This window comes from Schistocerca piceifrons, chromosome 1, assembly GCF_021461385.2.
Source record: "Schistocerca piceifrons isolate TAMUIC-IGC-003096 chromosome 1, iqSchPice1.1, whole genome shotgun sequence".
NCBI lineage: Eukaryota > Metazoa > Arthropoda > Insecta > Orthoptera > Acrididae > Schistocerca > Schistocerca piceifrons.
The window spans coordinates 540,025,886-540,052,482 of NC_060138.1; the positions used below are offsets into that span (position 1 = coordinate 540,025,886).

At 38.2% G+C, this 26,597-nt stretch overlaps 1 protein-coding gene across 1 annotated transcript in view; it reads right to left on the reverse strand.

The window, feature by feature from the left end:
• Positions 1-26,139, reverse strand: part of LOC124799463 (CAD protein-like) — a 61,097-nt gene extending 34,958 nt beyond the window's left edge. Inside the window, exons 1-5 of the mRNA XM_047262926.1 lie at positions 25,887-26,139; positions 15,423-15,587; positions 12,305-12,466; positions 10,298-10,469; positions 3,133-3,248 (exon numbers count right to left, since the gene is read on the reverse strand). Of these exons, the coding sequence (XP_047118882.1) occupies positions 3,133-3,248; positions 10,298-10,469; positions 12,305-12,466; positions 15,423-15,587; positions 25,887-26,135 (864 nt within the window). The 5' untranslated portion in view covers positions 26,136-26,139. The remainder of the gene's footprint in view (positions 1-3,132; positions 3,249-10,297; positions 10,470-12,304; positions 12,467-15,422; positions 15,588-25,886) is intronic.
• Between the last annotated feature and the right edge of the window lie 458 nt (positions 26,140-26,597).

A 26,597-nucleotide genomic window follows, 5' to 3' on the forward strand; every position in this document is an offset into this window, starting at 1 on the left:
AAAGGTACTGCGTTTCAACAAACTTCACTCAAACATTGACCAAACAAATAATAAGTAGCAGCTCTGGTCTCGTAAACTGACATACGGCCGGGAGAGTGGTGTACTGATCATATGCCCCTCCATATCCACATCCAGTGACACCTGTGGGCTGAGGATGACATGGCGGCCAGCCAGTACTGTTGGGCCTTCCAAGGGCTGTTTGGATGGAGTTTAATTTTTAATATGTAGCATGTACAGGGATCATCATCTATACTTTCTTTTTCAGCTTCATCATCCCGACCTTCGAATGCTTCACTACTCTCATTTCGAACCACATCCATGATGCACTTGTCATCCACGATCTTCAAAATCAGTTCTTCATTGTTAATGATTACTCAGCGTTTCAAGTTTCATGATCAATATTGCACTGTAGAACACCACATGCAGACCAGTCGTCACTGCTGTTGAAATCTATGTCACTACAGCATTCACCTGTTGCATTTTCTTCAGTGGAACACTTGTTCCAGCAACTCCTAATAATGGTCAGACAGATGGTTTGCCATGTCAGACCTATTGAAGATGCAATACTCTTAAGATCTGCAGATTTCAAGAACACTTTCATTTCATCATCTGAACTTGCTACTTAAGTGAGCAGTCTATGGTGGTAATGAGCCTTAAATGCTCGTATGATGCCTCGATCCAGCAGCTGTCATGTCACGTTTCTTGGCAAAAACCAAGTTTTTATTTGTCCATCTTCTGATTGCAACACATCATCAGGTGGATGAGATGGACACTGATCAAGGATTAGACAGCTGTTTCTCTTAGCTTCAGTGATGCAGGTGCTTTCTCACTGAAGGAAGAAACACTTGTTGAAACAAACTGGTGAAAAAGACATGTATCGTCCAAGCATTCTTTAGCTGTCTGTAACGGAATTGTAATGGTACCTGTTTATATACTATAAACGTCTCCGGCTCTGACCTATACAAAAAAGTTTCAGCTAATAGCTACCTGATTTATTTGGGCCAAACAGGAGGGTTGTTCTGTCATATTCAATCTCAAATCCTCTTATTTCCTGATTTTTTTTTTTGTATCTAGAGTTGTGGTTGGAAGCAATTAATAATAAAATGCCATTTCATAACAATTATACATTATATGATCATTTAAATTTTCATCTGTCATTACTTTCTGTAGACTTTCAGGAAACTGTGATGCAGATTTACTATCAAAAGATCTTGCTTCTACTTCAATGGTTGACTGGCAGATTCCATGGTGACATTTCCAGCTTGAAAACCATCCATTACAAGATATAAAATATTTGTTGTCATGTAAATCAAAGTGAAATTTTTCAGCTTGCACTTTAATAATTGGCTCGTAAGCCTATCCCATTAGAGACAGGGCCACCTGTGAAAGCAGTCATGTCACACCAGCTCTCTGAGAGACTGAGTGGCCACAACCAAACCGTGACCAAGAACTGAGGTGACCACCCACTGACATAATACACAACAGAGCACAACAAGCTCAAGCTGAATGGCTGCTTCAAAAGCCATGCCATCTGGACCCTGCTCCCAGCACCAACTTTCATGAACTACATAGATGGGAGTTAACCTTCCAACACACAATTAACTCCTGTAATCCTTATGCCGTCAATCCCTACGAACACACTGCCCCCAAATCTCTAAGCAACAATTTATCCTTCCTCTTTCCTGTCACTCCACCCCCCCCCCCCCCTCCCCCTCAATCCACACTTCCAATTGATCTTCATCTTCGTCATCTACCACATGAAATTACTGGCTTTGGTTCACGTATGCTGCATGCTTAGCCTGAAGAACCTGCTGGCTCTCTCTCTTGCATTGCTATCCTGCAGACCTGCTGTCTCCCTCCAAACTGCTAGCTGTCGACCCTGGTATTTGCTGAATGGCCTCCTATATTCCTGAAGTACTCACATTCAACCAGAACTTTCCTTACTATATTTAAAATGTATTTAATATGGATGTACCAGTCATTCCTCTGTCGGGTATTGGTCTGGAAAGAGAGTGGGATATCACTGTTACTAGAGCAGAACGGCACAGAGGTTACGTAAGAGTTTCATTGCATGCGTGGCTACATTTGGTTAGGGTTTCTAGGAGGTGTGAGTAGTGATTGTCAGACACAGCTGCACCAAATTTAGTTGTGAGATTTCTCTTGAACAAAGATATTGTGCTAAATTTGGTAAGGACTACTAGCCATGTACACAGGGAAGATATTCACAGTTTTAAGCCAATTTTTTTTAATACAATGTTTGTGGAGTATGAGAGACAATACAAGATGTGAGCCATTGCTACCGTCTCCAAACCACTGCCATGCCACACAAGCGATATGGTGCGTAACCTGGTCGAATTTTATCACATGGAGGGATTTTTGTGCTGTTTAATGTATGAACAACAACAATTAGTCCGACTTATTCAGTTTCGATCACTTTTTCTGGCCTATGGGACTGGTGGAATATAACCCAGAAAAATCAGCTAAAACTAAAAAATCAGAACTGTAAAATAAATAAATAAATATTATGACAGATCGGTATTACGCAGGAAAATAGGGTGTGATTGAAATTTATATTCAATTACATGGAACAGTAGAATCAATAAAAACAACTGAAATTTATTAGATATAAAACTCTAAAAAATAAAATTTCAGCTTCTCTGAGTGAATCTGTTAGTTGTACTTAGCACACTGAGCACTGTCCAAAGGATCTCTGTGGCATAAATTAAATGTATATTTGTAAACTACAGAAAGCCATTTTACTAGAAACTATATGTGTTACCCACCAATAAATGTCCCACTTCTACCCATTTGGGAAACAAGATCAGCAGTAAGAAATATAAACATCACAGTGAGCTTTTTTCTTATGTCTACTGTTGTCTTTAATATCAATAAAAGAACAACTACAACTACAACATCAGACATATTCTTAAGAGCAAAATGTGTGCATATGTATGAACTCCTTGAAACTTTAAGTTTCGTGATCTACTGAATACATTATTGTTATAAGAATTTTCACAATTTAGTGTCATGGTCAATAGTGTTCAAAGTATTTTCCCCCTTTCTGCTAATAAACAGACATAAATAATGAGAGTAAAATCATAATTAACCAATATTTTTACAACATTCACATACCTCCAGTGTTAATTTCTCCTCATGAACAGCTGTCAGTAGAAGAGGAAGGATGGTCTCCAACCCAGGAAATCCTGGTGGTGGCTTTTCTGACATCTTCTCCTCTACAGTATGAGGTGCTGAAAAAGCAGATAAATCATGAAGGATTCCAATAGTGAGGCAGGATAAATGCAATTTGTTGCTGGCCAGCAGTAACTTTAACAAAATTTTACATTTTTTTAAGGTGGAGGAATGGAAAATAATGACTGAGAACTTCAGTTACAACAGACAGAATCTATACATATTTCACAGCTTCATTAACAAGAATATAAGCAGTGATGAGTTAGGAACAGGCTTTTCAACTGTCATTGGTACATTAACTTTTGGCTGCTATTTTCAGTGTTATGTTGTTTGTGGTACACAAATAAATTTAAATCTGAAGAAGAATATAATTTTTCCTTAATGCCCTTTTCACTCTAATTCATTGAAAATATTTCATACATTTGTTCACCACTAACATTTGAGTCAAATTGTCTGTTAAAGTTGTTTGTCACCATTAGCAGTCAATGTTTTGCACCTGTGTATCAAGGATTCAGTGAGGATAAATATGTTTACAAGATTCTGCATTGCAAGTAGAATGCTCAAATTCTCCAGTATTTTACTTTGGTACAGCTGCCCAAGTTCCACACATTTCTCACATTTGTCAAACTCTTATTCGTAACACTAGCCTTGTGAGAGGCACTTACAAGAGGGATGATGGGCAGATCAAGTCATGAAAAACTTCCAACAGCTAGGAGTAAGAAAAAACTTTAAGAATTGATGTACTGGAGTCTTACGAGGTTGGCAAACTAACTTAACAGTTATTAAATGCTGAAGAGGAGGATAACTGCCTAGTGAGGGTAACAACTAATGTTCTCTATATGGTATGTGTGTCACTGTACATTTGATATCAAGTAGGCTGAAGTTTGGTCAACTGAACCAGTTTATATTATTTTATTTTTGTATTTTTCATGATAAGCAAAAACAGAACATGTCACTGTATTGAGTGTTGAGTAATGTGTACAAAAAAAATATTAAAGGCCTCACTTGAATATTAACAAAAGCTGATAACATAACACTGGATACTTGCAAGTGGTCCACTTAACCCCCTACAAGAGGACAGTTGTTACGGATCCGCTTTATCACCTACAAGAGGTTAACTGAGTCATGCTGTGAGGCTAACTGAACTACTGTCATTAACTGGTTTTACATTCAAAAATGAAATGCACATAAAAAAAACAATGATTTTTCCCATGGAATACAAAATACAGATAACAAATAATGAAAATCACAATTGCCTACAAATGGATAATATATAGCTAATACGATGCGAATTCACTCGGGTCACAATGAAAAGAAAACATTTTCGTCTTGAGGTTACCTTAAGAGATACAATAAAACATCAGTCTCTGGTACAACACTTATTTCGACTGTTGACGTAAACTTCAGTGTTCCAGTCAAATATCTGTAAAATGACTTCATTTTTCAGAACATGCAAAACATGTAGTTAATGTTCAGGGCCTGCCTTGTTTGTTGATTTACTGTAGAGCTGATAAATATAATTCACTGTTCATTCAACAGAAGATTATGGCTCTAACCTCAAAGCCAGATGGAGCATTGTTTCAGTATGCTACTGAAGTAACAATTATTGCAGCCATTTCGACAGCTACACCTCTTCTCATATCCACACCTCAACTGTTCTTTTTGTGGTATTCTGTTGCTGTCCCCATTGCATTTTCAGCAACTGCAATGCAGTAACCCAGGCTCTACTGAGTTGCTACCCCGTGCCCTGATTCATGAGGTTCTGTATCACCTTTTTTCCTAGAGACACTCTTGTAACACTGTTACAGTATATCGGAATCTATGCCAGTACCCCATTTTATCATAGTCCAATGGAATGATAGAGTTCCAGAGTGCTCAGCAATGGCCAATTCAGTTGTCTATATTAAGCGGGTGTGCCTCCAATGTTCTTTTCATTTGGTGTCCACTGACCTAGTTGTTCGGCCAATGTACGACATGCCACAATGGCAGGATATATCATAAATTCCTGTTTTTCATAGCTCAGATCATCTTTTACATTTCCCAGCACCCCTCTTATTCCGGTAGGTGGACAGAAAACACACTTGACATTGTGCTTACTGAGGATCCTGCTGCAGGTCGCCCAGTGTATTTCTTCTGGCACATTCGATGGAAATATGTCTGCTAATTGTTCCACTACACTGATCAAACCAGGCATGTGCACATTTCTGGAAGTCACTGCAAAGTTGGGACCCCCTGATGAGTAACTTGAAAGTGTTATCATCAAACTGCTTGCCACTTAGGTTAAACACAGTGCGACTCTCCTCCACATGCTGTCTTTTCTTACTCGTATGCCCAAACTTCACAGACTGGCATACTAAGGCATTCTTCTTGGTGAACTCCAATAGAGACCTAGAGGCACTGTCCACCCTGTTCCAATTTTCAGTTTCCAAGGAGGTTATCATATACAGATGAAGTTGTAAAAGCTCCCTGCATAACATATCCAGCCTGTGGAGCGTATCTTGAACCCTATCACAAGTGCCATGCTATTCTGACTATTTATTGTGTTAGAAATGGCCAGATACAAACCTATATGTTTCTTCAGGTATGTGAATGATATCTTTGTGATCTGGCCTCAGTTAGGGGTAGGTTCAAAGAGTATCTGGAACATCTGAACTCATGCCAACCAAATATTAAGTTCATCATGGAAATAGGAAAGGATGGCCTGCTGCCACCTCCTGATTCCTCCTCCTCTTCCTCTTGTCATGAGTCTTCTGACTGGTTTGATGCAGCCCACCACAAATTATTCTCCTGTGCCAACATTTTCATCTCAGAGTAGCACTTTCAACCTAGGCCCTCAGTTATTTGCTGGAGGTATTCCAATCTCCATTTTCCTTGCCCTCTATAGGTCCCTCTAGTACGAGGGTGGTTTGAAAAGTTCTCTGAACCACCATGAGAGGTCAGCACTAGCGCACCGAGTTGTTCATGTGATATTCATTAGACTGTTGCCTGTAAACAAATGCCACATCAGCGCTCTTGGAAGAGAGCTGTGGCAGTGACTTGGCTCCATTGTTGTACCTGTGTAGTGATTTGCAAAGGTGGGGAAAAAAAGAAAGAAAGAAAGAAAGGGGAAAAAAATAATAAATCTAGATTTGAGCAGTGATTAAGTACTTCGTAAAGAAATGTATGAAAGCAAAGGACATTCATGATGGTTTTCAGAATACACTGAGGGACTCTGTTCCTTTATATTCCACTGTTGCCAAGTGGACAAATGAATATAAATTTGGTCGGGAGAGCTTAGATGATGATCCACGCAGTGGTTGGCCAAGATGTGTCATTACTCCAGGAATCATTGCAAAAGTGAACAAAATGGTCATAGAGGATCACCAATTGAAATTGCATGAAATTGCTCACGCTTTCCCGATGTTGTCTGAAATGGTATATCACATTTTAACTGAAGAATTAGAAATGAAAAAATTATCTGCAAGATGGGTGCCGCGACTCATGACACACGCCCGCAAACATGTGCCATTGCCATGGCAAAATTACACAAACTAAGGTATGGATTGTTGCCACACCCACCTTATTCACCTGATATGGCTCAATCAGACTTCCATCTCTTCCCAAAACTGAAAATTTTTCTTGGTGGATGAACATTCACTTCAAACAAAGAATTGATAACCAGAGTTGACAACTATTTTGCAGGTGTGGAGGAAACTCATTTTTGAGATGGGATCAAGGCACTGCAACTTCATTGGACCAAGTGCATTAACCTACAAGGAGACTACATTGAAAAATGAAATGTTTCAGTGATGTAAGTACTTTCTTCTATTCTACTCTGAGATCTTTTCAAAGCACCCTCGTACCACGGGAGCATTCTGTGATGCCTTAAAAGATTTTCTACCATCCTGTCCCTTCTCCTTTTCAGTGTTTTCCACATATTCCTTTCCTCTCTGATTCTACACAGAACATCCTCATTCCTTACCTTATCAGTCCACTTAATTTTCAACATTCATCTGTAGCACCACATCCCAAATGCTTGAATTCTCTTCCCTTTCGATTATCCCACAGTCCATGTTTCACGATCACACAATGCTGTGCTCCAGATGAACATTCTCAAATTTCTTCCTCAAATTAAGGCCTATGTTTGATACTAGTAGACTTCTCTTGGCCAGGTATGCCCTTTTTGCCAATGCTAGTCTGCCTTTGATGCCCTCCTTGCTCTGTCCGTCATTGATTATTTTACTACCTAGGTAGCAGAATTCCAGATCTTCATCTACTACATGACCATCCATCATGACGCTAAGTTCCTCACTGTTCTCATTTCTGCTACTTCATTTCTTTCATCTTTCTTTGATTTACTATCAATCCATATTCTGTACTCATTACACTGTTAATCCCATTCGGCATATCATGTAATTCTTCTTCACTTTCATTCAGGATAGCAATGTCATCAGTGAATCTTATCATTGATATTCTTTCACATTGAATTTCAGTCCCACTCTTGAACCTTTCTTTTGTTTCCATCATTGCTTTTATGAAGTACAGATTGAACAGTAGGGGGTAAGACTACATCCCTATCTTACACCCTTTTTCATCTGAGTGCTTGGTCATCCATTCTTATTACTCCCTCTTCGCTCTTATACATTTGTATATCACCTGTCTCTCCCTATAGCTTACCCCTGTTTTTCTCAGAATTTCGAACACCTTGCAGTATTTTACTTTGTTGAATGCTTTTTCCAGATCGACACATCTTGATTTTTCTTTATTCTTGCTTCCATTATCAACTACAACATCAGAATTGCCTCTCTGCTGTCTTTATTTTTTTTTAAAGCCAAACGTGTTGTCATCTAGCACATCCCCAATTCTCTTTTCCATTTTTCTTTATATTATTCTTGTCAGCAACTGGGATGAATGAACTGTGAAGCTGACAGTGCTATAATTCTTGCACTTGTTAGCTCTTGCAGCCTTGGGTGGATGATATTTTTTCTAAAGTCAGAGGGTATGATGCCAGACTCATACGTTCTGCACACCAAAGTGAATCATCATTTTATTGCCACTTCCACCTATGATTTTAAAAATTCTGATGGTAAGTTATCTATCCCTTCTGCCTTATGTGATCTTAAGGCCTCCAAAGATCTTTTAAATTCTGATTCTAATACTGGATATCCCCTATCTCTTCTAAATTGACTCCCATTTCTTTTTCTGTCGCATCAGACAAATCATCCCCCTCATAGAGGCCTTAAATGCACTCTCCACCTATCCGCTATCTCCTCTGTATTTAACAGCGGAATTCTCATTACACTTTCAATGTTACTACCCATGCTTTTAAACCTATGCAGATGATTTATACCTGCAAGCCAGCAGCTGTCATCATCCAGTCCAGAAGAATGGAGTTCTGAAGTCATTGTTCCACAGGGCATACACCTTGTCAGACCTAGGTAGTTTGGAAGTAGAAATAGAGCATCTACGATCAGTGTTCTGCATAAATGGATACATGGCCAAACAGATTCAGAAGGCCCCTCAACCAGCCACTCTACCACAAAATCTACAAGAGCAAGATGAGTCAAAGACTGTGGCACACCTGTCCTATGTGGAGTCTATTTCTGCAAAAAAATCAGTAAGATTCTCAGGGAGTGTAACATATTGTGTGTTCTGACCACCTACCGAAATAAGAGGGCTACTGGAAAATGTGAAAGACAACCTGGACTACAAAAATCCAGAATTTATAATGTACTTTTCCAATGTTGCATGTTGTACATGGAGAGTGGACATTGAACGCAAAGAACAACGGAGGCATACTGAACTACAACAGGCAACTTAATCAGCCATTGCTGAACACTGTCTGGAACACTATTCTATGAACTATGATCGAATGAGGGTGCTGGCACAGACCTTGAGATACTGGGGCTTTGTTATAGGGGAGTCTGTAGGAATAAAGGTGGCAGAAAATCTCGCGAGTCGGGACACTGTGTAAAAATTCAGTAGAGCCTGGGATACCACACTGGAGATGCTGAAAAGGCAAGGGGGGGGACAGTACCATAATTCCACAAAAAGAGGTACGGAGAACGTGGACATGGAAACAGATCACAGACAGAGCACCAGGTGCAACGGTCCGAAGATTGAACATTGCAGGGTGCTTCTAGTGGGAGCAGACCTCAGACGGAATGCCTGGAACTGACGAAGGAAGGCGAAGAATACAGGTAGAAATACTGGACCTGTTCCACTCGACAAGCTGTCTTAGGTAGCACCTGATGCAAATAATGAGTCACACTGTCGAAATACTGTGCAAGAATGATGCTGATACCCGGCAGAATATCTGACACCTCAAAATGTCAAAATACCACCAGGAAAGTCTGAAGAATTACAAAGTACATGACCCATTTCAATTGCTTTTTCATTCCTCCTGCTTGTTATATGTTATGCTATTTCTATGCAATGGACTAAAAACAACAGAAGCAGTAAAAGCAACCACTAACTGTATGGTTGAAGCACTGAGTGATTGACCATCACATAAACAAGACTAAAATCATCGCTAATTGTTTAGACGATGTCCTTCCTTTGAATTTATATCTATAAACAAACAGTAAATTAAAGTGATAACAGTGGTAAAATGAGTGACTTAACCACTTCCTCAATGTTATTGCAAATGGCAACCATGGGGCCACCAGGCTTAATGTCACCACCCCATGTATGGACCACTATCAACAGTGTCAAATGGCCTCACTTCATGGGACACTGCAGAAGGGTTTAGTATTTAAAGTAGGACAATGGCACAAAGTCTGATGATGAGGAACTTTGCACCACTACCTCTCCTCCCCTTGCTGGCCAACCATTGGCTGTGACAATTTTTTCCACCATCATGATTCAAAACAGGTTATGCCTGGGGCGATTGTCTCCACATGAGCATGCATTAGTGACCTCAGCCACAAAGGCAGGCCAACTAATAATTATAAAATGTGGTAATAAAGAGTTCTCTCATTCTGAAATTATTATTACTCATCAGTTACTAGACATTTATGTAACTGTAATATTAACGAACAAAAGCAACTCAATGTAACTAATGTGTAATGTTGTCACTGGAATTTCAAATTGTCTCATTAATCAGTAAGGGTAATAACTGAACACTAACCATGGTCTGTAGCAAAAACATCAATAATGTCTATGTTATCCCACAGTGCCTGTTGATCTTCTTCAGTACCAAGAACTGGTCTTACACTTCCTTTCCCAGCTCCTAATCTTTCAGCATCTTTCTGTGTCAGGAACAGGTGATGTGGACAAACTTCACATGTAACTGGCAGACCCTGTGTGAGTAAACAAGTAAAACTTTTTATTCACATACCACACACACACACACACACACACACACACACACACACACACACACACACACACACACACACACACACACACACACACACACACACACAGAGAGAGAGAGAGAGAGAGAGAGAGAGAGACAGAGAGAGAGAGATTTGTTTTAGGGGAAAAAAGATCATCTGCCAATTTAAAACTCTCTCTTGCTCAAATATTTTAATTTTGTGAACATTTCTGATGTAATCCATCACATCAGTATATTGAATAACACCACATATAACATCTGAAATCATGCCTTAATCTTCTTACCTTCACACTGTCTATTCCTGATGATCATGAAATGCACAGTGCTAACTATTAACAAGATAATCACTATAATACTGATGTTCTGTGAGAACTATTACTAACAAATTATCTTGTTCCTGAATTACGTCTACAGAGAAAGGGATTTCAAATTCTCTAATACGATCAAGATGACAGCGCCTCTATGTGAGCAATCTGGTCTTTCACATGATGCTATAAATTAATTAGAATTTTGCACTATCTAATATATTGGGTGATCAAAAAGTCAGTATAAATTTGAAAACTTAATAAACCACGGAATAATGTAGATAGAGAGGTAAAAATTGACACACATGCTTGGAATGACATGGGGTTTTATTAAAAAAAAAAAAAAAACAAAAAACACCACACCCCATATTGCTAGGCGCGTGAAAGATCTCTTGCGCGGGTTGTTTGGTGATGATCGTGTGCTCAGCTGCCACTTTCAGCATGCTTGGCCTCCCAGGTCCCCAGACCTCAGTCTGTGGGATTATTGGCTTTGGGGTTACCTGAACTCGCAAGTGTATCGTGGTCGACCGCCATCTCTAGGGATGCTGAAAGACAACATCCGACGCCAATGCCTCACCATAACTCCGGACATGCTTCACAGTGCTGTTCACAGTATTCCTCAACTACAGCTATTGTTAAGGAATGATGGTGGACATATTGAGCATTTCCTGTAAAGAACACCATCTTTGCTTTGTCTTACTTTGTTATGCTAATTGTTGCTATTCTGATCAGGTGAAGCGCCATCTGTCTGACATTTTTTGAACTTTTGTCTTTTTTTAGTTCTAATAAAACCCCATGTCATTCCAAGCATGTGTGTCAACTTGTACGTCTCTATATACATTATTCCTTGATTTATTCAGTTTTCAAATTTATACTGACATTTTGATCACCCAGTACACTAAAAAAACATAACATTTGGTGTAATAGTTAGGGGTACTGTCATATGAAGACAGCGAAATATCTTGAAACATATGTGTGTGAACACTGAATTTGTAATCTGATCAATACTGAATAGAATCCCAATGTGCTGTTGCACCAGAAAAAGACACTTCATTCAGTGTTTGGGCAGTAGTTACCATACATAACATAGAATGTAGACTCAGACAGACCTTTGTCTGTACGTACTTATCAATCATCCTCTATCATGAAGAATGCTGTGCTAAGGGCACTTATCTATAACACTAACATGCAGCCAGACAAAATGTTTCCAAAGAAGACTGTAGCATTTGTGCATGCTTCTCTATTAAAATGTGTGAATACAGAGGTAAGTGTGTAACTGTGCACTTGGAACAATCTGAGCCTGAATGTTATACTGCAAACCATGCTAATGACAATAATGGACTACAAAAAAACTTGATAGAATAACTATGTAGTGCCAAACAGAAGTCATCAACAAACAAATGACATTTATACTTAACTCTCATAATAAACCAACTACTTCCAAATACTCTCTAAATTAATGTGACATTTCTTTTTTCAGCTGACATCTCACCTTCTCTTTAGCAGCTCTTATAATCTCGATCTCTTCCTTCCGAGCAACGTGGCAGATATGAATAGGTCTGCTGTGGAGTGTGGCCAATAGTAGTACTGCAGCAGTTGTCTGACTCTCAGCATGCACACACAAAGGAGATGTTTTTGGCCAACTGTCAAAATGCTGCAATCAGGAAAAAGAGTATCAAATGCTGTAATTATATATTTGAACCGCACCAGTTAATTTGGTAAAATCAGTAAAAGCAGGGGAATTTTGGATGAAAAGGCAATGTGAGGAAAGAAAACAATTAGAAAAGCAAGGAAAAAATAAATGAAATGTACAGAGCTGCAAGCAGTATAAATACACAAAGACCATGAAATATTAGCAAGTAAGGAATGCTAAAGAAGCAGGAAAAGGTGGTGATGGAAACTGAAGAGAATGAAGATGGAAGGCTTACACAGATCTAAATGATCCTACAGCTGATCATGAAGGACTAGTCTTAGAGGATGAACAAGAATGTGACAAAAATAACTGAGTGCCAATAACAGACAAATTGGAGGTCGAGAAAGTGCTTTAGGATCTTACAGAAAAGGAAGTGATGGGTTGAGAGCAACTACTGTCTGAGGCATTAAAAGCCTTAGGGAATGATGCTATAACAAGAATTGCAATCTGATCAATGGAATATATCACACAGGTATCTGGCCTGAAGCTTTTCTTAAGACCATATGGTTCCCTTACCAATAAGATGCAATGTCAGTCAATGCGAAGATTATAGGAGAATTAAAAATTTATAGGAGAATTAAAAATTTATAGGAGAATTAATAATTTATAGGAGAATTAATAATTTATAGGAGAATTAAAAATTTATAGGAGAATTAAAAATTTATAGGAGAATTAAAAATTTATAGGAGAATTAAAAATTTATAGGAGAATTAAAAATTTATAGGAGAATTAAAAATTTATAGGAGAATTAAAAATATAGTAGAATTAAAAATATAGGAGAATTAAAAAATATATGAGAATTACTTTTATACGCCACATTACCAAGTATGTGACCAGAGCAGTGCTGAGAACAGAAAGGAAAACAGAGGATAATATGGAAGATGATCTGTTCAGATTTAAGAAAGGAAGAGGGACAGAGCTGCAGTTGGGTGTCTGAGGATGATGACAGAAGAAACATTTTTGTTAAGTCAGTTGAGAAATGAATGTACGTTTTGTTGACTGAGAAAAAGCAGTTGACAGATCTGTCTGGTGAATGCTGTTGAAGATTCTGAAAGATACTGTTATAGATTCGAAGGGTAGGAAGTTGATATAGCAACTCTTTGAATAGAAGATGAGACTGAAGGTGTGAGAGACAAGGTTTCTGCATGTCACCAGCACTGCTGAATATATATCCTGCAAAGTTAATTAATAAGGCCTTGGAAAGATCAAAATGACTTTTAGTAGTAGGAGAAAGAGTAAAAAGCATCAAATACACTGATGATACCACTGTGTTTCAGGCACAGAAAGAGCTATAGGTAATGATGGAGAATATTTTAAGTGTGGGTAAAAAGTTTGGAATGGAACTGAACACCAGGCAGACCAAAATGATAAGAATAAGAAAAGAAGGTGACATGATTAATATATCACTAAATGGAATGGTATTACAACAGGTTCAGTCATTCCCTTATTTGGGAAGCTCGATAACATCCAGCAGAAGTGAGAGACACAATCTGCAAGGGAAAGAGAGCTTTCACAATAGTGAAAGGTTTGCTGACAGTGACAAGCATCCCCATTACATTTAGGAAGAGAGTTGCCAAATGTTTTGTGTGGAGTGTGGTGACTTACGGTTCTGAAATGTGGACAGCCAGACAAAGAGAACAAAAATATTTATAAAGTTTTGAAATTTGGCTATGGAGAAAGTGAAATGGATCGAGCGAATGAGAAATGAGGAGTTGCTGAGCAGGGTAGGAGAGGAAAGGAACTTTACTGAGGATGATGCAGAAGAGGAAAACATCTTGGAAGGGACCTGTATTACATAGTAATTGTCTGCTACAGAGAATCATAGAGTGAAAAGTAGAAAGAAAAAGAGGGAGAGGAAGAAGAGGGAGAGGAAGAAGAAGGTTTGGAATGCTTGCAGATGTGAAGAGAGAAAGAAGTTGGAAGCAAATGAAGGAGGATGCTCTGGACAGAAAGATACAGAGGACTTCCAGTTGATACCTGTCTCAGGACAGATTTGCAGAAAGAGAAGAGAAGAGAAGAAAGTCAGTGACATGGAAAATTTAGTTATAAAAACTATCTCACTCTGCACAGAGAACATACTGACAAAAGTGGATGATTACACCCATTCAGACTCCTTTCACAAAAAAAGGACATATCCACTGACAGTAAATGTGATCAAACAATTAGTTAAAATTTCTGTGCATAAGCTGTTTCAAGATGAGCACACTGTTTGTGAGCCTGACTTCTTGATGTTCAAACTACTGCAGTAAATTAAGAAGTAAAGCAACCAGCCATTTTTTGTGTGTTTTTATTTGTACCAATACACATTGTAGGCTTTTGTCCATCAATTAGTGTAATATATATTTACATCTTCAATTAGCACATTGCTTGTAAATGTGGAAAATTAGAGCAACAATAAGTAGAATAAAACACCAGCTGCAGCATTCATTAAATGATGCTCTAATCAAAGTTTTAAGTATGTACTATTCCAATTTAAGGAAAGGTGGATGAAAGCTCAAAATGCATACTGGTGTAAACAGACATACATAAAAAGTGGTTGGTTGCTGTATATATAAAGTAGTACAATCCACAGCCACAGAGCTGTACAAACAGAAAAATGGATAAATTTAAATTAATCCTTGTATGTATGTTATTTAGATATTTCCATTTTTACAGTATTTAGAGGTTAGTATCTAAATATTTCCCACAACACAATATCTTCTTCATTCCTCTCATTCTTTTCAGTGACTACTTAATGTTTGTGCACATTTACAGCATGCAACTTAACTGTATGACATACTAATGAATGTTATATTACCAAGTTTCAACAAGTGCAAACTGTATAATGAAAACGATTTACTGTTGCATGGAACATTGAGAATTATCCTTTAATTTTTAACCTTTTACCCTACATGTTGCTGATAGGTAGAAAATTTACCTTAATCCAAACACTGAGGTCTTTCAAAGTTAGGGTTGTGTAAGTCTCATTCAGGTACATCTTCAGTCCAGCTGCTGATGGAGCGAGCTCTGGTATGAGGCTATAGTTGTCCGATGAAGCACCAATGAATAATCCATAGTCACAACGAGCTCCTGCACTTGCTAACTATAAGAAAAAAATTTTTGGTGACAAAAAAGTCTATGGTTTGATGTAGCCACCATCTAAAAAGCATGTTTAATTTTCCTTTGGTTTTACAGACTGATGTGAACATCTTGTCACAAATGCTTCTAATCTGGTATACATTTATCTCAAACCAAATTTATTTCATTATAACAAGCCAGTTTATGAGGTTTTCAGTTGAAATGCTCAAATTATTTCAGTCCTTTAAATGAATGATCACGTATCATACACTACGAAACATCTCTGACCATCAACACATCACTATGGTGACACTGCTAAGTCTACCTCCATTTTCTTACTTCAAGTACATTCACAAGGGAGGTAATTTAAAGCTGTCATCAACTGAAAGATAGGTATGAACATCATAGTGCTTTATCAGGCATGTTAGGGGTGATATGTCATTGTTTTCTTCTAACATTTGAAATGACTAGTTACAGCTTACCAGATGGTAAGTCTCCCCTGCCCCGTGGTTCTGGGTAACTTTGATAAACTGTGCCCCTTTCCCTAAACCTCTGGAGTCCTTTTCCTTCACCCTCTTCCTTCCCCTTCAACTCTTCTGCCAGAAGAAGAAGCCACTGGCTCTGAAAGCTTGAAAAATTTCTACATGAAGTTTGGCAATGAACACCTGATATTATCCCTACTATAAGATCTGTGGAATTATTACATTCTTTTAATTTTATATGAATTTAAGGAATGGAAGAATGCAAAAAATATGCTGACTCTCTATTGTTTTCATCATTATCATAAGCAAATATATTCAAAGCAACTGTTTCTCAATTACACTCCCCCACCCCCTATTCAAGCCATCCTATCAGTGTACACATGCAGTGATTTTGTACATTCAGCCTGTTTCTTAGTATTATTCCCATCAGGCTCTCTTCTTGTTGTCTGGGTAACATGGCACAGATTGTTAATGCAATGGACAATTATTAAGATTGGGGTCCAAAGTCTTTTTTTTCCCCCTCTCTATTCAAGTTTCGGTTTTCTGTTTTACCCTCTACATGGATGGGTGCAAACAATATTTTAGAAAGGACATGGCAAATTTTCTCCCCGACCCTTTGTGCTTTGTCTGTAATGAGTATGTCGCCAGTGGGACATTACACCACAATTGTCCTTCAGTTGTAACTTGCCTTATACAGAATGTTTTTTTCTAAGGTACATGATATATCATTTACAGATAACTAATCAATAATGTGGGAATACCATTTGCATTCCTTCAATTAATATCTCTCTTCTGGGCTTGATTACGAAGCTTTCATTATTAGCAAAAAGAAACTGGAGGGACTGATGACCTCACAATTTGGTCCCCTCCCCCAAAACCCACAACCAACCAGAACTGGACTAAATATCAAACTCTGTAGAACACAGTAGTCCAACACTCAGGATACAAACAGTATGTGTGTTGTATCAAGAATCTACTTCCTGTGACTTCTATGTCAAATGTAGATTGTCCATTTTATTCCAGAAATGTCTTATCAAATTGCAAGTCAAATTTTTGCTTAGGTTCCAATAATCAGCCGAATGACTTGAGCTGTGGCCTACAATATTAGAAACAGAGCAGTTATTTTATATACAGACATCTCTCTAGGTAAATTTGTTTCACACCTTCTTGAGCACATAATTATAATTTTGTTCTGCAAAACTTCATTCATTCTGTACCCTCACAAAGCATCTGTTGCTTGTAGCAACAGAACTTTTTATCAGAATACAAAGTTTATCTGGAAAATAACGTCCATTTTATGTAGCATGGGAAGTAATGGCTCAACTGTACAGTCACTATGGCCACTCTCATAGCAGGTCAGTATGCTTATAATGACAAGAGCAAGAAGATCAAACTACTTTTTGTTTTTCTACAGGCACCATTTAAGACAATTGCTGGAATAGAAAAGCCTGCAAAATGCTACATTTTTTATTGAATAGAGTTTATAGTGGCAAAAGAATCTCTAAGCTGTTGACATTTGTCACAAAATTTGTGCTGTACATGGATCAATTGTGATTAGTGAAGGTGCTGTGCATGAAAAGAGTTGTTTAAAAGTGGCAGGATGGATGTTTTTAACAGAAGAGGAGGCTGTACATGCAGAAAATTAAATATTAATAAATAAATAAACTGCAAAAAACAGCATTATACAATCCATCTGCAGGACAATTTTCCACAGATTTCTTTAGTGCTTTGCACGGGATCATGACTAAACAGATATGCTAGCAAAATTTGTGTACTTGCTGGGTTCCAAGAACTGTTTCCGATTAATACAAAACTCACTCAATGACTGCTTCTCTGAACTTTCTTTTTGTCACAAAGAGATTGGAGAAGGATTACTGAACAAAACTGTGACTGGTAACAAGACATAATTTCCTATGTTAATTTGGAGACAAATCAGTGCTAACTGTTTGGCATTGTACTGCTTCAACTGACAACCTAAATAATCACACTAAACTGTGAGCAAGAAAGGTTATGACTATAGTTTCTTGTTCCAATAATGAACTCATCTTCATACATTTTATGGAATATAGTAGGATAATCAGTCTGGACAGCTACTTTGAGTCATCAGTCTTCTGACAGGTTTGATGAAGACCACCACAAATTCCTCTACTGCACCAACCTCTATCTCAGAGTAGCACTTGCAACCTACGTCGTCCTAATTTTCAACATTCACCACATCTGAAATTCTTCGATTCTCATCTGTCCCAATTTTCTCACAGTCCACCTTTCACTACCATACAGTGCTGTGCTCCAAACTTACATTCTCAAACATTTTTCTTCCTGCAATTCATTCTCAAAAATTTCTTCCTTAGATTAAGGCCTATGTTTGATACTAGTTTAGATTAGATTAGATTAATTATTCATTCCATAGACCCATAAAAAGAGGGAATCCTCCTGGGTGTGGAACATGTCAGATAAACACATTACAAAAATTTAATTAGAAAAACTTGAGTTTCATTAATTTTAATGATCCTCAGTCAATGAACAGTAAAATTATGTACATGAATTAAATTGGAACATCTAATATTTACAGGTTTAATACTTACATCTGCTTTCATTAAATCCATCATTCAGACATTTGCTAGTTTCTTGGCTATTACAATGAAGTATTGTCAAAAATTAAAGTATAATAAATTTTCATTAAAATTGTCTACTGCACTTGTTGAGAAACTCATGGATGGAATAGAAGGAGTTGGCCACCAAAAATTCTTTTAAATTATGTTTAAATTGTGCCTTGTCTGCAACTAAACTCTTAACGGTTGCTGTTAACTTATTGAAAATATATGTTGCGGAATACTGGACTCCTTTCTGGGCAAGAGTAAGTGATTTTAAATCTTTATGTATATTGTTCTTATTCCAAGTATTGATACTGTGTACTAAGCAGTTAGTTGGAAAAAGAGATGTATTATTTACAACAAACTTCATTAAAGGAATAAATATACTGAGAAGCTGTGGTTAATATGCCCAATTCTTTGAATAGGTTTCGACATGATGTTCTTGGATTTACACTACTCATTACTCTTATTATACTCTTCTGTTCTCTAAAAAATTTTTTCTCTGTTTGTGAAGTCATCCCAAAATATGATACCATATGACATAATGGAGTGAAAATAAGCAAAACATGCCAGTTTTTTTTAATATTTACATCTCCTATGTCCGACATCATTCGCATTGCAAACAGACTTGTTTAGGCGCTTAAGCAGTTCGTTAGTATGTTGCTCCCAACTGAATTTATTATCAAGTTGTAATCCCAAGAATTTTACACTCTTGACTTCTCCTACTTCCATGTCATCATATTTTATACACACACCAGAAGGAAATCTGAACTGCATATAGTGGGTCTTTTCAAAATTTAATGACAGTGAATTGGCTATTGACCACTTATTAATGTCAGTAAAAATTTGATTAGCTGCCCTTTCTAAATTTATATTTGATTTACTATTTATTGCAATGTTTGTATCATCTGCAAATAAGACAAACTTGGCCTCTGGTAATGTAACAAATGACAGGTCATTAATATACACAAGGAACAGTAGTGGACCTAGTATGGAACCTTGGGGAACACCACATGCAATTTCTTCCCAGTCAGATGATGTCTGATTGCCTACTGCTGAAGTGTTATGTAATGACACCCATTCTTTTCCATTAGTAAGATATGAGTGAAATCACTTTGCAGCGCTACCAGTGACGCCATAATATTTTAATTTACCTAAAAGAATGCTGTGATTCACACAGTCAAATGCCTTTGACAGATCACAGAATATGCCAGTTGCCTCTAATTTGTTGTCCAAAGAATTAAGGACATTTTCGCTCTAAGTGTAAATAGCTTTCTCAATATCAGCACCCTTAAGAAACCCAAACTATGACTTTGGCAGTATGTTATTTTCACTAAGGTGCTTAAGTAGACGATTGAACATAACCTTTTCTAAGATTTTTGAAAAAGGTGGCAAAAGTGAGATCGATCGGTAATTTTACGGCATTTTTTGTCCCCTTTCTTGTGGAGAGGTATGACTTCAGCATATTTAAGCCAGTCCGGGAATGTTCCTGTGACAAGTGATTGATTACACAAATAACTTGAGATATGACTAAGCTCACATGAACACTCTTTTTATTAACTTTGTTGATATGTTATCATAACCACTGGAATGCTTTGATTTCAAGGACTTTATGATAGATTCTATTTCTTTGGGTGAAGTAAGCGTCAATTCCATTTTACTGAGACTGCTTGTGTGCACTGGTCTCAGATATTCCATTGCGTTATTTACTGAACCTGACAACCCCATGCTATCAGTAACAGAGACAAAATACTTGTTTAAATGGTTTGCAACACAACATGCGTTTGTTACCAGGGTTTCACTTATTTTTAGAGCTATTTGTTCCTCCTCATTTCTGGTCCTGTCTGTCTCTGATTTAACTATATCCCACATTGTTTTTATTTTATTGCTGGATGTATTTATCTTATTCTCATAATGCAGGTGTTTAGATTTCTGGATAGGCCCTAACCTTCTCCAATATTTTGCAGTAATATTTGTAATATGCTATAATGCCAGAATCAAAGGTGTCCCTACATATCAGATAGAGTTTTCCTTTTGTCACACATGATATCTTTATCCCTTGTGTCATCCATGGTTCCTTATTAGACTTCTGCTTAATTTGAGTTACCTTCAGGGGAAAACAATTTTCAAATAAGGTGCTAACTTTATTAATGAATGTTTTGTATTTTCCATTTGTGTCTTGGATGCTGTAAACATCCATCCAATTAATTTCTTTGAGCAATCTCCTAAATTTCTCAGTTTTTGACTGTTTTATTGGCCTTCTGTACTCAGTTCTGATAGATGTTTTACCCTGACAATTTTCAAACTTCAATGTTAGGTGTTGCATGTCATGGTCAGATAGCCCATTTACTACTGGTTTTGTAATGTAGCTTAGTTGCCTAGAATTGTCTATAAATATAGTATCAATGGCAGTCTTAGAACATTTGTATACCCTAGTTGGGAAATTTACAGTAGAAATTAAATTGAATGCCAATGTAACTGATTTCAGTAACTGTTCACTGACAGTGTTTTTCAGGACATCTATATTAAAATCACCAGAAACCACTAGTTCTTTGTTTTTTAATTTGAGATGAGATAATAAATCTTCAAGACCGTTTATAAACAGGTTGAAATTTCCTGAAGGTGCTCTGTATATGGCTACTATTATGAAGAACCTATTATGAAATTCTGTCTCTGCTGCACATACTTCTAAGTGCTGCTCTAAGCAAAATTTATTAATGTCAATATTCTTAAATTTTCCATCTTTTGTCTACAGAAGTAGGAGGCTAACTTAAATTCTGTAAGGTTTAACATATCTATACCAGTGGTCACATGATGTTCAGAGAGGCAGATTATATCAACTGGGTTTGATGACTAATTCATCAATGCACATAAGTAGTTCATTAATTTTACTTCTAAGCCCTCGAATATTTCGATGCACTAAAGACAGTTGGCATTTCACATTTACTGACATGAAATCAGGTGGAAATAAAATTTCTGCTGATTGCTGTAAATTTTTAACCAACAGCTGTGTTCATTGATCCAATGTGCCAGGATTATGCTGTTTGATTTCTTTATCAAACTGAAGGTTTGTTTCCATCTTTACTTCTCTCAGAACTTGACTTCATTCTGTCCTACCTATCCTAAAAAAAGGTGCTGCTCCAACACCTATGGCCACTGGTGTATTACCACTCATGGCAGTGCCTCCCCCATACATTTCCTGTTATTAGCCCAGCCAGTTTACCCTTCCCTTTCCTGTTGAGGTGTAGGCCATGTCTAGTATACTCCCACCTACTGAGAGAATCAACAGGAACCAAACCAATATGTGACCCCGCACCCGACTCAAGCAGCCGTTCCAACTCCAAATTAACTCTCCTGACGGAAGAATTTAAATGAGGTCAGTCATGGCGTCTCAGAACAGACGCAAACTCAACACTGGTATGTCTCATTGCTGATGCAATTTTTGCCAGGTCACACTCTATATTGTACCCCAGAATAACCACGGTGTCTTCCTTGGTAAAATCTTTACTGAGTGAACCTAAATCCTCTGTCACCTGACCCAGACCAGCACTTTGTTTAAAAAAAATTGTGGACTGGTATTCCGATCCTAACTGGCCCTGCAAAAGCTGGCCTACACCTCTGGCATGTGAACTACCTCACAACAAAACTTACTTTCTCTTTGCTGAATTCCCTACATTCTTATTCAATTTTCTACTGAAAATTTGTTGTGCCCTCTCTACACCTACCTCTGTCTGAGGCTTATCAGCTAACTGAAGTAACAGGTCAAACTTATTCTTCACATTCACCACAAAGCTGTCTGGCAAAGTTCTAGGTCTGCTACTCCTGTTACCTGTTGCCACTTCCCACCTCTCTTTACCCTTCTCCTTCCTTAACCTGTTCAGATCTTCCCTAGCCTGCTCTAGCTGCGCCTTAAGGGCAGCACTTTTCTCCTCCTGTTCCACTATTTTCCTATCTCTACTGAATATCCTACAGAACCACTGATGAGTCTGATCCACTTCCCCATTTCCCAAGTAGACTCCTTTTGGCCAGGAATGCCCTTTTTGTCAGTACTAGTCTGCTTTTGATGTCGTCCTTGTTTTGTCTGTGACTGGTTATTTTGCTGCCTAGGTAGCAGAATTCCTTAACTTCATCTACATTGTGACCATCAATTCTGATGTTAAGTTTCTCGCTTTTCTCATTTCTGCTACTAATAATTACTTTTGTCTTTCTTCGATTTACTCTCAATCTGTATTCTATACTTGTCAGACTGTTCATATCATTCAGCAGATCATGCAATTCTTCTTCACTTTCACTGGGGATTGCAATGTCATCAGCAAATCTTATAGCTGATATCCTTTCACCTCGAATTTTAGTTCCACTCCTGAACCTTTCTTTTGTTTCCATCATTGCTTCTTTGATGTATAGATTGAACAGTAGGGGCAAAAGACTGCATCCCTGTGTTACACGTTTTTTAATCCGAGTACTTCTTTCTTGTTCTTTCACGCTTATTATTCCCCATTGGCTCTTGTCTATGTTGTATACTACCCATCTCTCCCTAAAGCTTACCCTAGTTTTCCCAGAACTGCGACCATCATGCACCACGACATTGGCAAATGATTTTTCCAGGCCAACAAATCCTATGAAAATGTCTTGAAACGTGTATGAAACATTAACAAAACTGATAACAACAATTCAAAACAAGCAACAGTTTTTTTGTTCCACCAGTCTCTTGTTTTTATGTAAGAAAGGTAGTTCACACCTAGACGAATAATCCTCCCTTTGGACTGAGACAACAAATCTTGGGTTTGTCAAATTGCTCTAGCAATTTTCAACTTGTTATATGTGATTTCAATCTATTCATGCTCGCAAAACAGTGGCTTGCTTCCCAATGCTTTCAACCCTGGCAAACTACTTCATTATGCTGACATGGGCTGATTGCAATCTCAGGTGATAGAATTTCATGCAGGGAGAATTTCTCAGATTTTTAATACACATGGATCCAGGGTTTGGTTCTGGGGATGATCACATCTTGTTACAGTACAAACCCCTTGCCCAAACTTTTAATGAGCGACACAGGCCTACAATTGTAACAACAACAACAAAGCATTTATCCGAAAATTCAAGAATGATACTTGTCAAGCAATTTATTTAAAAATAGGAAAAACATACATAACTTGGCAACATCATAATTTACACGATATAAAATTGAAGTGTGCATTGATCATTATCGGTATTTCTCTTAGGAATGTAGTTCTTAAAACAGGTCTGCTCTCTACCACAGACACCCACCTACATTCATGAAATCAAAATCTGTCACTTTAGTTGAAGTGAAGGGTGTTTCTATCTTGCCTTACTTAACTTCTTATGTTTGCAGAACTCGCAAAAAGAATCAAGTTTGGTGTTGGCAGCAGCAAGCACCGTTAGCCTGTGTAAGATTGCCTTTACTAGGTTGGAATGTTCCTGCATGTGGTCAGAACCGAAGTCCATCCACATGGACAAGAAACTGAAAAGAATAGTGATTGATGTAAATATACAACTTTTTTGTAGGGAGGGGGTGCCTTAAAAATCATGAAACCCCCTTGCCCTCACCCATCACACGCAACATCTAGGATCACATCTGTTACAACATGTCATAAATAATTAAAGTAACTGAATTTTCATTAGGGCCTACGTCAAAAAATAATTGTGTGTTCCAAAAAAATCATTCATGCAGGAGAATCGCACAGATATACTATCATTTGGCTGCCACGCGAACTCCAGTACGAAGGACACAGAAATGGGCATATCTAGTGTTGAAACGCAGCCGAAAAACTTGAAAAAATAGAAGATGTGAGAGTCAGGTGGAACACCAATTTGGTATCAATAGATTACTTTTCACCACTGGTATTTTATTCTCACCCAGCAGGCAGTCCCAAGTGATTGAAATAAAGTTTGGGTGACTCCCATATGCATGGGTAAAGTAACAGACCAGCAAAATTACCAACTAAGAATCTTAACATTGGTCTGCTGAAGAACTCTTGGGCATATTGTAAGTTCAAATATAACATGTTTCCTCGAGAGAGAAAAGTTTATGTTCACAAATCAACAAAGATTTAGAAAGCATCACTCATGTGAAACTGAGCTTGCCCTCTTCTCACAGGAAATACTGTTAACTACAGATGAAGGGCAACACGCAGATTCCATATTCCTAGATTTCCGGAAAGCATTTGACACACTGCAGATTTAACGAACAAAGGTCTGAGCATATGAAATTGTTTTTCAGAGATTCAAGTGACTGTGATATCCTTAAGTAATAAAGCCCAGCACACTGTCCTGGATGGTGAGTGTTTATCAGAGTCAAGGCTATCATAACTTGTGCTCAGGGAAGTGTTATAGGACTTCTCTCTCTCTCTCTCTCTCTCTCTCTCTCTCTCTCTCTCTCTCTCTCTCTCTCTCTCTCTCATATATATATACACACAATATGACAGATAGAGTGAGCAGCAATCTGCAATTGCTGACGACAATGCAGTGTACCGGAAAGCTCGGTCTTTGAGAGACTGTAGGAGGATAACTTCCATAGAATTTCTTTTTTCTGGGATAACCACAACTGGATTTCATTGTGAAAAAAATCTAAGTTTATGAATATGGGTAGGAAAAACCACAACATAATGTTTGAATACAGCATTGGTGGTGTGCTACTTGAACAGTCATGTCAATTAAATATTGAGCTGTAGTGCTGCAAAGCAACAGGAAATAGAATGAGGACATAAGATCTGTTGTAGGAAAGGTGAATAGAAGACTTCAGTTTACGCCAAGAATTCTAGGAAAATATAGGTGATTTATAATGAAGCCCGTGTGCTTTTCACAGAACACAACTGACAAAATTTAGGTAACTATCATTTATGGCAGACTGCAGGATTATTCTGCTGCCATCAACATACATCTCATGTAGTGACAAAAGAAAAGAGAGATCAGGGCTCGTAAAGATGCATACAGACCATCGTTTTTCCCTTGCTCCAGTTTCAAGTAGAACGGGAAAGGGGATGACCCATAGTGGTAGCCTCGGCAATGTGCTGGATTGTGGAGAAGTGATACAAATGTATGTTTGTAAGATTTTTCGAATAATATTGCTTGACCTATACTAATGTTTATAGGCAGGAGGTTACTTTATACCTTGCCCTCGTAAAATAAACGACGGAAAAGAGGTTTTATTGGAAAAAGTCGATAAAGGAGGGATAAATTAGTAAAATGCAGTGTTCAGTTATCACCATAGGCAGGCAGTAGACTCACCTCCTTGACGAGCGTGAACGAGTGGTGGTCGGTGATGGCAGGGTTGGTGTTTGGCATGGCCATGATCATAGTGACGCCGCCGGCGAGCGCGGCCGCCGTGCCCGACGCGAAGTCCTCCTTGTGCGTGGCGCCCGGCTCGCGCACGTGCACGTGCACGTCGATGAAGCCGGGCAGGCGCACCATGTGCCGCGACGTCATGCAGTCCGTGTGCGTCTTCATGGGCGGCGCCGCGCGCCCGATTCTCCGCATCGCCTGCACCGACAACACGAGGGGGTAAGCAACGGGGCTCCCAGGCCCGGGCGGCGTCGCGTCAGCGGCATTCCGCCTCTCTCGATAAGGCTGCACACGCTTCAGCACTCGAATGCTCCACCAACATTAAAAGCCCATCTGCTACAGCATTAAAATTATTTCCAGGTGCACATCAAAGGAGGTGGTGAAAAGTGTTTACTTTCCCCAACCAGAGTCTTTGCAGTGATACGGTGTAATTTTTTGTGGGGGAAAATTAAGCTCCCAACAAAACCTGTTTTATAGCACAAAAAAGGACTGCAGGAGCCACAGAATCTGTAACATTAAAAACTCTTACAAACCTTTACGCAGAAAACTGCAAATTCTTCCACTGTCTTCGACATATTCTACAAGTCATATAATTCATCAGGAAAAGCCTAAATGAAACAGCATGCTGTTACAAATGGAAGTATGCATTCCTACAAC